The sequence below is a fragment of the Bos javanicus genome, chromosome 15 (assembly GCF_032452875.1).
Source record: "Bos javanicus breed banteng chromosome 15, ARS-OSU_banteng_1.0, whole genome shotgun sequence".
In the NCBI taxonomy this organism is placed as follows: Eukaryota; Metazoa; Chordata; class Mammalia; order Artiodactyla; family Bovidae; genus Bos; species Bos javanicus.
Genome location: NC_083882.1, coordinates 51,725,845 through 51,738,765, shown reverse-complemented (window position 1 = coordinate 51,738,765; position 12,921 = coordinate 51,725,845). Strand labels below are relative to the sequence as shown.

The window sequence follows — 12,921 nt, the reverse complement described above, 5'->3', positions numbered from 1 at the left end:
GTTCCCACCATGCCCTGCTTGTCTCCAGGCCCAAGCGAGTTCTCTTTCCCCACAACCCCCTCCCCTTCCATGCTGCCCCAGCTTCCACTCCTCCATCCAGTCTCAGCTCAAACATCACTCTGTGGGAAGTGAAGCTTTCCCTGGTTCCCAAATCAAGGTGAGGATCAGTTCCTGGACACTCCAAAGACAGCCTCTGTTCCCCTGCTCTCCTTCACCTTAGCACTGACCACTCTGAGCTGTAACAACTTGGCTACTTGCCCACCTCCCTCACTAGATTATGAGCCCGGGGAGGCCTGTATGTCTTCTTCACCACAGGATCCCACTGGCACATGATAGGAGCTTAATCAGTGTTTATTCAGTAGTGATTGCTGGGCCTTGTTCTGGGCACTGTGGACAAGGAGGTGAATCGACCACAGTCCGTGCCCTTGAGGGGTTCCAAGTTCAGGGAGGGGAGGGGGACAGACCCAGGAAGAGATACCTTGCAGTGCTCCATGGAGACGGTATCACAGAGGTCTTAAGAGAGCTGTGAAACTCACTGCCCCGGTTAGAGAAGGCTTCAGAGAGGAGGTGAGATTTGTCCTGGGGTACAAAGGTGAGCCCACCTTCTAAAGGGTGTGGAAGGGCTTTCTAGGTGTGGACAGAACCATGAGTGAAAAAGCATGTGCTTGTATCCAGGGAGCAGAGAAGGGCACGACATGGCAGGGTCACCTGGCTAATGGGGTCCAGCTCCCAAGACCCTCCCTCCCCAGGCCTGGCCTTGGGCCCTGGGCTGATCATGAGCAGGTTGATAATTTGGAGCCCCTTCAAATCAATATTCTCTAAATATTTGTCCAGTGTGTATTTGGTGGAGGGCAGGGAGACCCAGATTTAGATCATCCCCTCCCAATAACCAGCCTCTCCAGGTGTTACTTTCTGAGTTTATCAGCTGATCAGATCACTGAAACTGGCCCCACGGCCACCGAGTCTGCATCAACCAGGAGTCCTTTTTATTTCCATGTAAGATCTTTATGACATTGAGGCAGACTAAATGCCTACATTTTATCACCTTCAAGCCTGGGATATTTTAGTTCCCCTCACTCGGTGGAGAGGTTCCCCCACCCACCCACACCCACACACCCAGCTCTGACCTGGATGTAGGGGGTGCCTCACCCAGTGCTGGCGCCCTGCCGCCTCCTTCAGGCTTCCTGTGGTTTGAGTGTAAGGAAGTGTGGATCGAGGGCCTGCGCAGTTACCTCCTGGACTGGTGGAACTTCCTGGATATGGTCATCCTCTCCCTGTACCTGGCGGCCTTCACGCTGCGCCTCCTCCTGGCCGGGCTTGCACACAAGCACTGCCGGGATGCCCCTGATGGGGCTGCCTGCCACTACTTCACCTCGGCTGGTAAGTGCCCCTCAGCGCAGCCCTGAATTCCCCCGCCCCCTTTCTTCCTTGGCTCTCAACCTCAGCCCCCCATCCCCCCTGGCACAGAGCGGAGTGAGTGGCGCACGGAGGACCCCCAGTTCCTGGCTGAGGTGCTCTTCGCTGTCACCAGCATGCTCAGCTTCACCCGCCTGGCCTCCATCCTGCCAGCCCACGAGTCGCTGGGCACCCTGCAGATTTCCATGGGCAGGATGATTGACGACATGATCCGGTGCGTACCACCTCTGCTCCGAGCATCCTCCCCTCCGATGGACCCCATCTGACCTCCTTCTGAAGTTCCCCAGCTCTAGTTAGCACAGGGGTTCTTAACCTGGGTTCCTTGTACAGGCTCCAAAGACCTTGGAAACCCTGGAACCATAGGAAAATTGGGGAATGTAAATGTCAAGATACATTTCTCTGCAGAGAGGGTCTATACGTGCTGCATGCATGCTAAGTTGCTTCAGCTGTCCAACTCTTTGCCGCTCTATGGACCGTAGCCCACCAGGCTCCTCTGTCCATGGGGTTCTCCAGGCAAGAATACTGGAGTGGGTTGCCATGTCCTTCTCCAAGAGATCTTCCCAACCCAGGGATTGAACCTGTGTCTCTTAAGTCTGCATTGGCAAGCAGGCTCTTTACCACAAGAGCCAAGTGGGAAGCCGGAGAGGATCTATAACTTTCATCTAATTCTCAAAGAGACCTATAACTCCAAAGATCAAGAACCACCGAATGCAGAAAAAGCCCTTGGTTGGCATGCCAGTTCTGTTGCTGTCTCCATGGCCAACCTGGGGCTCCATTTTCCCATTTTTGAGGTGAGACAATGGACTCAGAGGTCCCTTTGGATGGTTCCCCTGTACGACTGCTCTTGGAACTCATGGAATTATCTGGTCTTCTTGATAATTATCATCTAATCATTTACAGCCTACCTGGCCTTTCGCCCTAGTCAGAGCCCATAGTTAATGCCTGCTTCCTTGGAAATGCTCTGCCTGAGGTAGGATGGGAGTGGGTGCCCTTGGTGGGAAAAAACCTTGGTTACATCTGTGAACATCTTCAGCTCAGCTCAGCTTCCATCCCTCCCTGCAACAAGGCAACTCAACTCACACATGGCTTTAACTCTGCTGGTGAGAAATCCTGTCCAGTAGGACTCTGTGACTCTCCCCTATCCCTGTACCACATCTCAGCATCTCAGTCCCTCCCTGGGAGCCTGGACCATCCTCAACTTTGACTGTTTCAACCCAGAACCCTTTATTCTGGATGGAGAGTTTCTGCTTCAACACCCTTTCAAACCCTTCTCATTTCCCACCCCCTAACTAATTTCTCTCTTCTTAATAATAACCAGACTGAATGCTTGTCAAGTAGAGGCTGAGCCTAGGAGCCATCACCCCCATCCCTCTTCCTAGAGCCTACCTTCTCCCAGGGTACAGCCCTGCTCTGACCCTTCCCCATCCCGCCTCCTGCCAGGTTCATGTTCATCCTCATGATCATCCTGACCGCCTTCCTCTGCGGCCTCAACAACATCTACGTGCCTTACCAGGAGACCGAGCGGCTGGGCAAGTACGCCGGGGTGGAGGCGGGCCAGGAAGGTGGGAGTCTGGGCATTCTGGGCAAAAGGGGCACATGTACCAAAGCAAGGGGGTATGTTTGGAGACTAGCAAGACTTCCTCCATGGCTGGCACATGGAGGGGATTTTGAGAGAGGAGGCAGGAGAGGGTAGAGGGGCCAGGTCATGGAACTCTTGAAGGGCCTGCCAAGAAACCTGCCTTAACCAAACTTACCCAACCTGTCTTACCCTGCCTTTCCCAGGCCAGAGAGCTCCAAGTGGCTTCCCAAGCAATCATTCAATCATGAATTCATGAGTGCAACTACATGATGGTTTTATTAATGATGCTGAAGGACTTGTGGTTGAATCTGTGGATATTTGTCAAAGCTTTCTCAAAGTAAATGGAGGCTTTATTTAGACCAACCCTTTTCCCCAAGAATCCTTGTTCATGTTCTGGCTTCTGGATGTTGAAAAACTCTGCTGACACGGTTTAAAGCATGAATCTTAGTGCTAGGGACAGAAACTACTCCTTCCAGCCTCCTTCAAGGACCCTGGAGGGATCAGTCACTCCACACTGGCATGAATAGGCTGAGCCCTCCTGCTCTTTGATGGGTGACAGCTAAGTAAAAGTATTTTTGCTAAAAACCTCAGATAGGCATCTGGACCGAGAGTAGTTAGGAGCATTTAAAGTTTGACAAACAGAAGTCCAGCTCATCAGCTCAGCATTGAGAAAGAACACACTGAATGGCAGTGTGGAGGATGGAAGAGGTAGAGTTAAGTGTCCATCTTACCCCCATCTCCACCCAGAACATAAAGTCCCTGAAGACAGGGACTCTGCTTGTCTTGTTCATGGCTGCATCCTTAGCGCCTGTTCCTGGTACTGCTGTGTGCTCACTAAATTCTGGCTCAGAAACAGCAAGCAGTCCAAAGGGCTTCATGGAAGCAGAGCGCCCTTGGCTGGGTCCCCAGGGTGAGGAGGAGTGAATCTGGGTGGCCCCCAGGCTCATCTCCCACCCCTCACATCCTACTCTTTGGCCCACTGTGCCAGTTTCAATGAGACCTTCCAGTTTCTGTTCTGGACGATGTTTGGCATGGAGGAGCACAGTGTGGTGGACATGCCTCAGTTTCTGGTGCCGGAATTCGTGGGCCGGGCCCTCTATGGCATCTTTACCATCGTCATGGTGATTGTGCTGCTCAACATGCTCATTGCCATGATCACCAACTCATTCCAGAAGATTGAGGTATGTGAACTGAGGGCAGCTCGGGCAGAGGGAAGAAGAGGGAAAGGGAAGGAAAGGAATACGGTGCAAGGAGTCAGGAGATTTGGGTTCCTGCTCTGTCGCCACTGCTGCCTTGTTTTGAGACTGGGGACAAGTTTTCCTCTCAAGCCCTCAATTTCCTCGTCTGTAGATTGAGGGTCTTGATGTTATTGTTTTTATCAGACACAAGTCTAGTGCTCATTCCACATTAGGGCTGGGAGAAAGTGTGTGTTGTGGAAAAGTAGGTGTAAACATGAGAAGTGAGAGGGAAGGAGATGGCTGAGTTAGGGTTTGTGGGCTGGAGAACAGGCTGGCAGGAATTGGTACCAATAGGGGAGATGTGGATGATAGGTGAGGATGGAGACAAGAATGGGGAGAAGAAAGTGATGGGCACACAGGAGATAAGAGACCAGAGGATCGGGGGAAATGGGGCAGACTGAGTGGGCAGGAGGGCTAGGCACCAAAGTGGTCCTTGCTGAGCCCCCGCTTCCTGGCCCTCAGGACGCTGCTGACGTGGAGTGGAAGTTTGCTCGCTCAAAACTCTACCTGTCCTACTTCCGAGAGGGCCTGACATTGCCCGTGCCCTTCAATATCCTGCCCTCCCCCAAGGCCATCTTCTACCTGCTCAGGTGAGGACCTCAGAGCCCTCATTCCCAAGCCCCCAGCACTCAGCACTCCCACCCCGCTCCTGCCCCATCTCCCTGGACCCTTTCCCCTGACTAACCCCTTCCCACCATCTCAATGTCTCAGGAGAGTTTTCCGCTTCATTTGCTGTTGCCACTTCTGCTGCAAAACCAAGAAGCCAGACTATCCCCCAATCCCCACCTTTGTGAGTATCTCATGTGCTTGTTGTGAGTCTTCCTCACATCAGGCTTTTAGCTGCACTCTCTGTACCATCCATTTGTCTGAACACCCCTGGCTCATCTGACTTCCCAGGTATGTTTGCAGAAAGTCTGCTCCCAGTTCCTACTCTCTCCTGTGGCCTTTCCCTCTACCTGGCTCTGGCCATGCCCTAAATCTCCAATCCTATATCATCCAGTTTAAAATAAAGTCCATGCCACCCTCCTCGCAAGCCACCAATACCCCGTAAGCTCCAGGCAAAACTTTTTGCCCTAAACCGAGCCAAGAACCTATTGAATGTTTTCCACAATAAAACATTTAGAAGCTAAGGGAAGAGTGCCCCACACACTGGGAAATTCGAAGGTGACTGAGGCCTGAGAGAGGAGGGCAGGCCTCCAGGGGATTAACTTACCTCTGCTTCTCTGCTCCCTAACTCAGTCTGGCTTGGCATGGGACCCCACCTAATTCAGATAGCATTATTGTAGGGGGTCCCATCTTTTCCCCTTAAAACATGTTACCTGAGGGTCTCTCTAAGGCAAGGTCTCTCTAAGGTCAGCTCTGTGAAGCCATAGGCCAGCGCTGAGGCTCAGAGGCTCCTGGATCCCCTGATGAGGCAGGCCTTCCCTTTATCTGATTGGTCAATACTTTGTTTAATAAATACTTACCTAAGCACACCTATGCTGGAAACAAAGATATGCAGAATGGTGGACCCTTGAAGTGCCGACAGTCTAGAGCAGCAGAAAGAAATGGCATGTATGATCTTTCCTGGCCAGGGATCGTACCAGCATCCCCTGCATTGTAAGGCAGGTTCTTAACCACTGGACCATCAGGGAAACCCACCATCTCCATATTCAGTCTGGAGACATTCAGCCTGAAGAAGCTGAGCAGCTTGGCTCAAGGCTCACAGAGGCAAAGTGACTAAGCTGAGATTTCAGCCTGTTTTCCAAGCCCAGCACTTTGCCATCTTCACCTCTGCTCCCTCTCTCTATTATCTGCCCCAAAGGCCTGACTTGCCTTCCTGGTTCTGTCCTGAGGTCTGAAACTGGACCCAGAACCAATCACTCTTACACGATGGTTTCCATTTTCTTTGCATGAGCTAGTCTGTGCACATGCATCCCCATATCCTCTAGTCTCCCCTCTGAGGAATCGGAAGGACAAGGTTAACCTGCCCTGACTCAGCTCAAGAAAACCAAGGATGGGTTGGTGGCACAAGAGAGCTCCACTCTGTCCTGCTCAGCATTTCTCCTTGCCCACTCCCCTCTTCCTCCTCTTCCTCTCCTAACCATCACCCACCTCCGTCCCTGGTTCCCTGCACTCAGCCATCCCACAATGTGTGGCCTCCATCCAGACTACCTGCCAGACCTGCACGAAGGTCTGGATGTGCGGCCTTCAGGGACAGACAACTCTGCACAGACTGTGCCTCCATCCTTCATTGCCTGGGGCAGGTTGCAGTGAGGAATCCCTCTTACCCTCCTGTCTTCCCATCCCAGGCCAATCCTGGGGCAGGGGCAGGGCCAGGGGAGGGAGAGCGTGGATCCTACCGGCTTCGGGTCATCAAGGCCCTGGTGCAACGCTACATAGAGACTGCCCAGCGGGAGTTTGAGGAGACTCGTCGGAAAGGTTAGTTGCTCACTTCCCAGCCTTTCCCATTCCTGTCCCTTGCTCATCTGGAACACCCAGCCTCACACCCCTTGTCCAGCCTGCAGTTCTCTCTGTGGCCCCCTCTGACCCACCCTCAGAAGCCACAACTTACAGAGAGAGTATGTGCCCTTGCACTCAATATCCCCCGGCCCCACCCCCCATTCAGACATTTATCCCACTCCCTTCATTTATCCCTTCATTCCTACCTTCATTTATGTGTTCATTTATTCTCTCAACCGTTCCCTTATGCATTCACTCTTTCACTTTATTCATCATGCATTCATTCATTCAATCAGAGTTCATTGCTATGCCCTCTTATTCCCAGCAGGGACACATGGGAAGCTTTCAGTTTGGTGAGGAAGAGAAACCATCTTCCTAGTCAGGAAGTGCTTTAAAAAAGAGAAACAAATTGCAGTGGGAGCTCAAAGGAGAGGAAGAGCCTATCATTTTGAGAGGCTCATGGGAAGGCAGAAGGCTAGAGTACCAGAAGCTGGAGAGAGAGAGAGGGTTGGGTCTGCACTTGGCCCTGAGGGTGGGTGTGAGCAGGACAGATGTAAATGGGGAAGAGGAGAACTGGGCATATATACATATATCTACCCATAGACAATTCTCATCCCTATGACTCCTGACCCTTCTCTGGTCCATAAGACCTTCATTTTGCTATCTTCTAATCCCATCACCATCCCAGCTCTGCTGATTCATCCACCACTGACGCAGCCTGCTCACCTGGCCCACAACCCAGTGCCAGTCCCTCACTTCCTCCAGTTCTCCTGCTGCAGGATGCTCCAGCATGCCCTCCCCTGTTGAGGGTAGAAATGGAGCGGGGCAGACTCACCTTCTGAGAGACGCCCCCATCTCTACTCCCACCCCCAGACCTGGGCAACAGACTGACAGAGCTCACCAAGACGGTGTCTCGACTGCAGAGTGAGGTAGCATGTGTGCAGCGGGCTGTGGTGGAGGCAGGGCCACGCCGGCCGCCCGGAGGAGCCAGCGTCCTCAGTCGCTACATCACCCGAGTGCGCAACAGCTTCCAGAACCTGGGGCCCCCCATCCCTGAGACCCCAGAGCTGACAGTGCCAGCGACAGTGGGGACCCAGGAGTCATCAGAAACAGGGCTTCCGGATGCTGGAGGGGCTCAGGCTCCAGCCTCTGGGGAATCTGGCCCCTCCTCCCCAGCTCACGTGTTAGTGCACAGGGAGCAAGAATCAGAGGGGGCTGGGGACCTGCCCCAGGAGGCAGACCTGGGAGCCAAGGAGGGGACCTGATGCTGGGGGAGGGGGTCACTTCCCTTCTGTTGCTGACTAGAGCAGCCTAGATAGCTGAGGGCAGGGGTCACATCATGGGAGCCCCCGCTGCTTTCCTTGCCTCAATAAAGCCTCTGCTCTGGAGCTCAGATGTCTCCAGAGGATGTGAGAATCTCTGATGTTTTTAAATCACCAACGCCGAAATGAACCCTGATGGGAGCCAGAACACAGAGAAATGGCTTGCTCTGGGGAACTGATATCTTGGGCTTAGGATCCTACTTTGAGCTCCTTCAGACTTTTGATGGAACTGAGGCTGGGTGGCAGGGGTCCTGGTTTGAAAACAACCTCTCGGACCTTCAGCAAGTTGCTTCCTTCCTTGGATCTGCATTCCTTGTCAGACAAACAGCCGAGGAAGCCATCTGTCCCCCTTCCTGCCTTCCGGGCTGTTGTGAGGAACCTCTAGGTCTATTAAAGCATCTGGGGTTGCAGGCTATGGTGTGTGACAAGGGTCTGCACCTGGACCATGTCTAAAAGTGATCAAGAAGTCATTCATTTGAGTCCCTGAGTCCCATAAAACCAAAGCAGGGCAGAGAGTCCAGTCTCATGAAACAAAGCAGTCATGAAATTTGATGTCACCATACTGCAGCACTGTTTAATGGAGTAGCCATCACAGCACTATCCTTGCTTGTTCCCAGGAGTCCCCACCACAGAGCCGGGCTCCCTCCACCCTACCATGGCCTCAGATCCCCCGACATCCTGGTTGAAGACATGCCTGCTAGGTCTGGGTCTGAAACCATCTTGTTGCTTCTCCAGGCTCGTCGAAGCCTCCCTTCTTCATCTGGAGGTCACATGTTCCCAGGACTCCTAAGTGGCAGGCATTGAACGTTCAGAGCCCAGCTCCTAAGAGCTGGAACCCCCAAGAGGCCAAGAGCAGGGTCTTCCAGGAGAGCAGAGAAAAGGCCCCTTGGAGAGTGAGTCTGCCTGCCCGCCTGCTAGAGAGAAAAGAAAAGAAAAGGCAGTGAATGGTCAGCAGGGCCAGTGGGGAGTCAAACAGCAGAGGGAGGGACCCGAGGGTGACTCACTTGGCACAAACTCACAGCTCAGCCTCTTCTTCTCTGCAAAAGACACCACAGTGAGGCCTCCAGGTAGACAGACCCTCACACCGCAAACTTCCCTTCCCATCAGGCCCTGGCAAGGCCACTCCTCATCACAATCCACCTTTCCCTTCTCCCAAACACACTCTGACTTCCCTTCCTCCTCCTTCTGCAAGAAATCTTCCCCGTTTGCCTTTCCATCCCGCCCCACCCTGGCCCAGTCACTCTGTCCTGCCTCAGCACTGGGGAATAGCACATGTGCGTCCCATCAACCCACTACGCCCACCTCCTCCTGGGATCTGAAGCAGCGCTCCTGCCACTTTCCTCTGCTTATTGCCCTCCTTAACCAGGTTCTTTTGGTCTATTAGACTGTGTAGCAGAAGGAACGGAGAAGGCATTGGCAACCCACACCAGTACTCTTGCCTGGAAAATCCCAGGGACGGGGGAGCCTGGTGGGCTGCCGTCTATGGGGTCGCACAGAGTCGGACACGACTGAAGCGACTTAGCAGCAGCAGCAGCAGCAGAAGGAAAATTTTGAGAACGTTTAGAGAATCATCTGAGAATATCACATGTGCAGAAAACACTTATCTGACTACCTCTGAGCTGGCAGAACCTGAGTCACAGAGAAAAATATCTCCAACTAGCTTCTGGCCTTAAGCGTCCTCATTAATCACGTGGGTCTCTTGAAGGCCCTGGGGACTGAAATCAACTGGGGACCTCCTGGCAGTCCTGTTTCCCTCATGCATGGCTCACCACCCAGATAGGCGCAGTTAAAGTGGCTGCACATCTGATCACTGCTGGAGAGAGTCACCAGGCTGTTGTTTCCATCCTTAAAGAAACTCGTCACCACGAAGACTTCATGCGGGGGGATCAGCACCTCACGCTCTTTAGGAAAGACAGACAGGGCCTGGATGGGGGCCCCAAAGCAAGTCCTTAGAGAGAAGAAGGTGGCATTACCAAATCCGCGGGCCACTGTCTCATCCAGGGAACTGGAGGTAAACTGGCCCAAGCGGATAGAGTCCCCCACACTCTTAGGTTCAAAGCGAATGGTGCCCACACCACGGAACACCACCTGCTCAGGTTCCCTGCTGCAGCCCCCACCACCCCGCAGCAGCTGCAGGGCCCGGGTCAGGTAGAAATGCAGAGCCTTGAAAGGGAAGTGATTCATGTAGGACTCCCAGGAGCCACCGCCAGTCCGCACAGCCTGGTTCAGCTCCCGGTACAAAGTGTTGGATGAGTTGGTGTAGACCATGATGGCAATTCCGTGCTGGCTTCTGAAGCCAGGAGGCAGAGTGAGCCCTGGACGTTTTTGTTCCCAGGCCTTCTGGGCTGTCTCCCAGGACTCTCGCAGCAGGGCATGGTCAGCCATCTCCTTCTCTAACAGAAGCACTGCTTTCTCCTCCATCTCCTCCGAGCAGCCCACATAGGCATCATCAAATGTGTCTGGAGCCAGGCTCAGGTTTTGGATGGAAATATTCTGCGGCAATGGAGAAAAGGAAGAGAGGAGCCACACAGGAAAACACATAAGTTCAGGGTACTGGACAGAGGTCCTGGTGGAAGATCAGTTTAGAAGCACAGAATCTCAGTCTGGGACTTCCCTGGCAGTCTAGTGCTTAAAACTCTGAGCTCTCTATGCAGGAGGCAAAGGTTCAATCCCTGGTCAGGGAACTAAGATTGGCTGCACCGTGGGACCAAAAAAAACTCCCACCCCCCCAAATGCCCCCAAATCTCACTTCTATGCCCAAAATAGAGTGTGAAATTTGGCAAGAGCTCCAAAATTTAAATAACAGGCACTGGAGTCAGTCAAATATGGGTTAATTCCTGAATTCACCACTTACTGCTTGTGAGATCTTGGGCAAATCTCAACTTTTCTGGGCTCAGGTTCTCCCCCTATACACTGAGGATACTTCCAACCTCAGGGTTATTGTCAGGACTGCATATAGATCCTCACTGTGTACTACATAAGAGGAGTCATCTATCGTTAGAGAGGGTCCTGCGCGTGGTGGGACGTGGGGCTGGATGACCTCCAAGCACCTTTCTGGCTCTGAGACTCACTGTGCAGATAACATACAAATATACAATCTCCAATCACCTGACCCCATGCCCAACCTCTGACTCTTTCCCTCTCCCACACAGGTGTGTAGACACCACACCAGATCCCTGTCAGCTTTGAGACTCAGTCCTCTCCTGCTCTAGAAGCCTGCATCCTCCAACCTGGGTGGGAGTGGGGAGGAGGTCAAGCCCTGGTCTGGGAGGGGCTGCAGGAGGGTTGTACACAGGTGACCCTAAGGAGAGTGTGCAGGCTGGGCCCCGGGTGGGAGATGGGAAGTGAGAGGAGGAAGCTGGAGGCTGTCCCGAGGGAGGCGGGTATGAAGGCAAGAGGGTCACAGGAGGACCAGTGGGTGGAGGTGGGGTTCTGGGAGATGGAATGGGAACTTGGGGCTCCCTGCAGTGATCCTGAGAGGAAGAGGGTTCAGAGGATGACATCCTAGAGAAGCATCCCTGGGAGGGATCTTTGAGGAGTCAGGCAATGGGTTCCCCCCAAGTGTTCCTTATGTGGCAGCATATAGTTCCCCCCTCCCCTGCCCCCGTTACCTGCCAGGGGACAGACGGGCGGACACTGCTGCCGAGGGTGTGGAGGCTAAGGCAGCTGAGGGCGATCAGCAGAGCTGCCAACATTATTCCTCAGAGACACTTGGAGAATGAGATCCAGCTGAGGGTGGGACCAGCGATGGTCCAGGCTTGGCTTCGATGGGCTGGGGGACAGAAATTTGGCCCGGCAGGGCCTGGGCGGAGCCAAGGGCGGGTCTAAGTGAGTGGGCGGGGCTTGGGTTTTAGCATCCACCGCCTTCACCCCAGCACAACGTCAGTCTTTGCTCCCCTCCTCCCGGCTGCCGGAGTGCTCAGCACCTTTTGCCCCGGGGGTGATATAGGCGGATGGGTAATTTGGTTCTACTTGGAAAGAGAAGATGGGAGTCAAGGACCCACCTGGAGGTGGCGAAGACCCAGAGCGGGAAAAAGCACTTAAGTTTCCGGGCAGCGGGGGCTGAAGTCTATGCGGGCGCTACGATGTCCCCTGTCCCCAGAGTCCCGCAGATCAACAAAGTCGGCGGCTAAGTATAGCACCGGTGGCGGTAACCCGACACCTCTCTTCCACAACAACAGACACCGGAGTAGGGGAAGCGGGACTGAGGGCTGTAACTCCCCTTCCCAGTGACTGCGCGGTCTTTCTCGAGGAACTTCTTTGTCTTCTAGCAAGACCAGAGCTAGAGAAAGGGAATTTTGAGACGTGGTCTCTCCCTCGGGAGGGCCCTCACCGCTATGGCCGGCCTCCAGATCAGTAGGTGGAGGGGACCAAAAGGGTTCCGCCCGCAGAGAGGTCCCCACTTGTGCACTCGTTGATTTGCATATAATTTGCATATGGCCAACTGTTGGTGATGTGTACTCCAGCATCTGAGCGGTCTCCACCCCTCTCCTTTCTTTTTACACCCCTTCCCTTCGGTAAGCCTTGCCCATATGCAGGGCTCTCTCCCTGACATTCTCAGGGGCCAGTCCCGCCCCTCCACAGATCCTCTGTCCCCTGACCTCTCAGACTCAGGTGACCCCATGTTTATAAACACTAACCTTTCCCCTCACTTTCCTGGGCTTGCCTATAAATAACCAACTCTGTGTTTTCGATGCCCCTGGGAGGTAATGGGAGAAGGGACCAGTGAGGAATCAGTCAGCAGCTCTGGGAAGAGCTTTCTGGCAGCATGAACCTCTGCAGGTGGCAGGGTTCCTCCCCCAGAGTGCCCAGAGGACCTAGGGGTCCAGAAACCAGGATTAAAGAGATGTGCCTGCTACCTGCTGTGTCTGATAAGCGTAAAAGGTTAGATTTATCCCAGGGCCTAGACCTGGTCTGGCTCATT

The 12,921-nt window shown here is 53.6% G+C and overlaps 2 protein-coding genes across 2 annotated transcripts in view; one reads left to right on the top strand and one right to left on the bottom strand.

Moving 5' to 3' along the window:
* The window catches only part of XNDC1N (XRCC1 N-terminal domain containing 1, N-terminal like), a 38,443-nt gene extending 30,352 nt beyond the window's left edge, over positions 1–8,091 (top strand). Inside the window, exons 16-23 of the mRNA XM_061380701.1 lie at positions 1,180–1,380; positions 1,468–1,630; positions 2,857–2,949; positions 3,984–4,176; positions 4,696–4,823; positions 4,945–5,023; positions 6,525–6,654; positions 7,549–8,091. Coding sequence (XP_061236685.1) covers positions 1,180–1,380; positions 1,468–1,630; positions 2,857–2,949; positions 3,984–4,176; positions 4,696–4,823; positions 4,945–5,023; positions 6,525–6,654; positions 7,549–7,940 — 1,379 coding nt within the window. The 3' untranslated portion in view covers positions 7,941–8,091. The remainder of the gene's footprint in view (positions 1–1,179; positions 1,381–1,467; positions 1,631–2,856; positions 2,950–3,983; positions 4,177–4,695; positions 4,824–4,944; positions 5,024–6,524; positions 6,655–7,548) is intronic.
* A 599-nt stretch (positions 8,092–8,690) lies between these two features.
* Positions 8,691–12,421, bottom strand: ART5 (ADP-ribosyltransferase 5). Its single transcript, XM_061380706.1, is given in 5 exon segments — positions 8,691–8,879; positions 8,882–8,911; positions 9,002–9,034; positions 9,767–10,490; positions 11,609–12,421. Coding segments are annotated over 5 exon segments (945 nt in total). The 5' UTR covers positions 11,693–12,421; the 3' UTR covers positions 8,691–8,805.
* Positions 12,422–12,921: the final 500 nt, after the last annotated feature.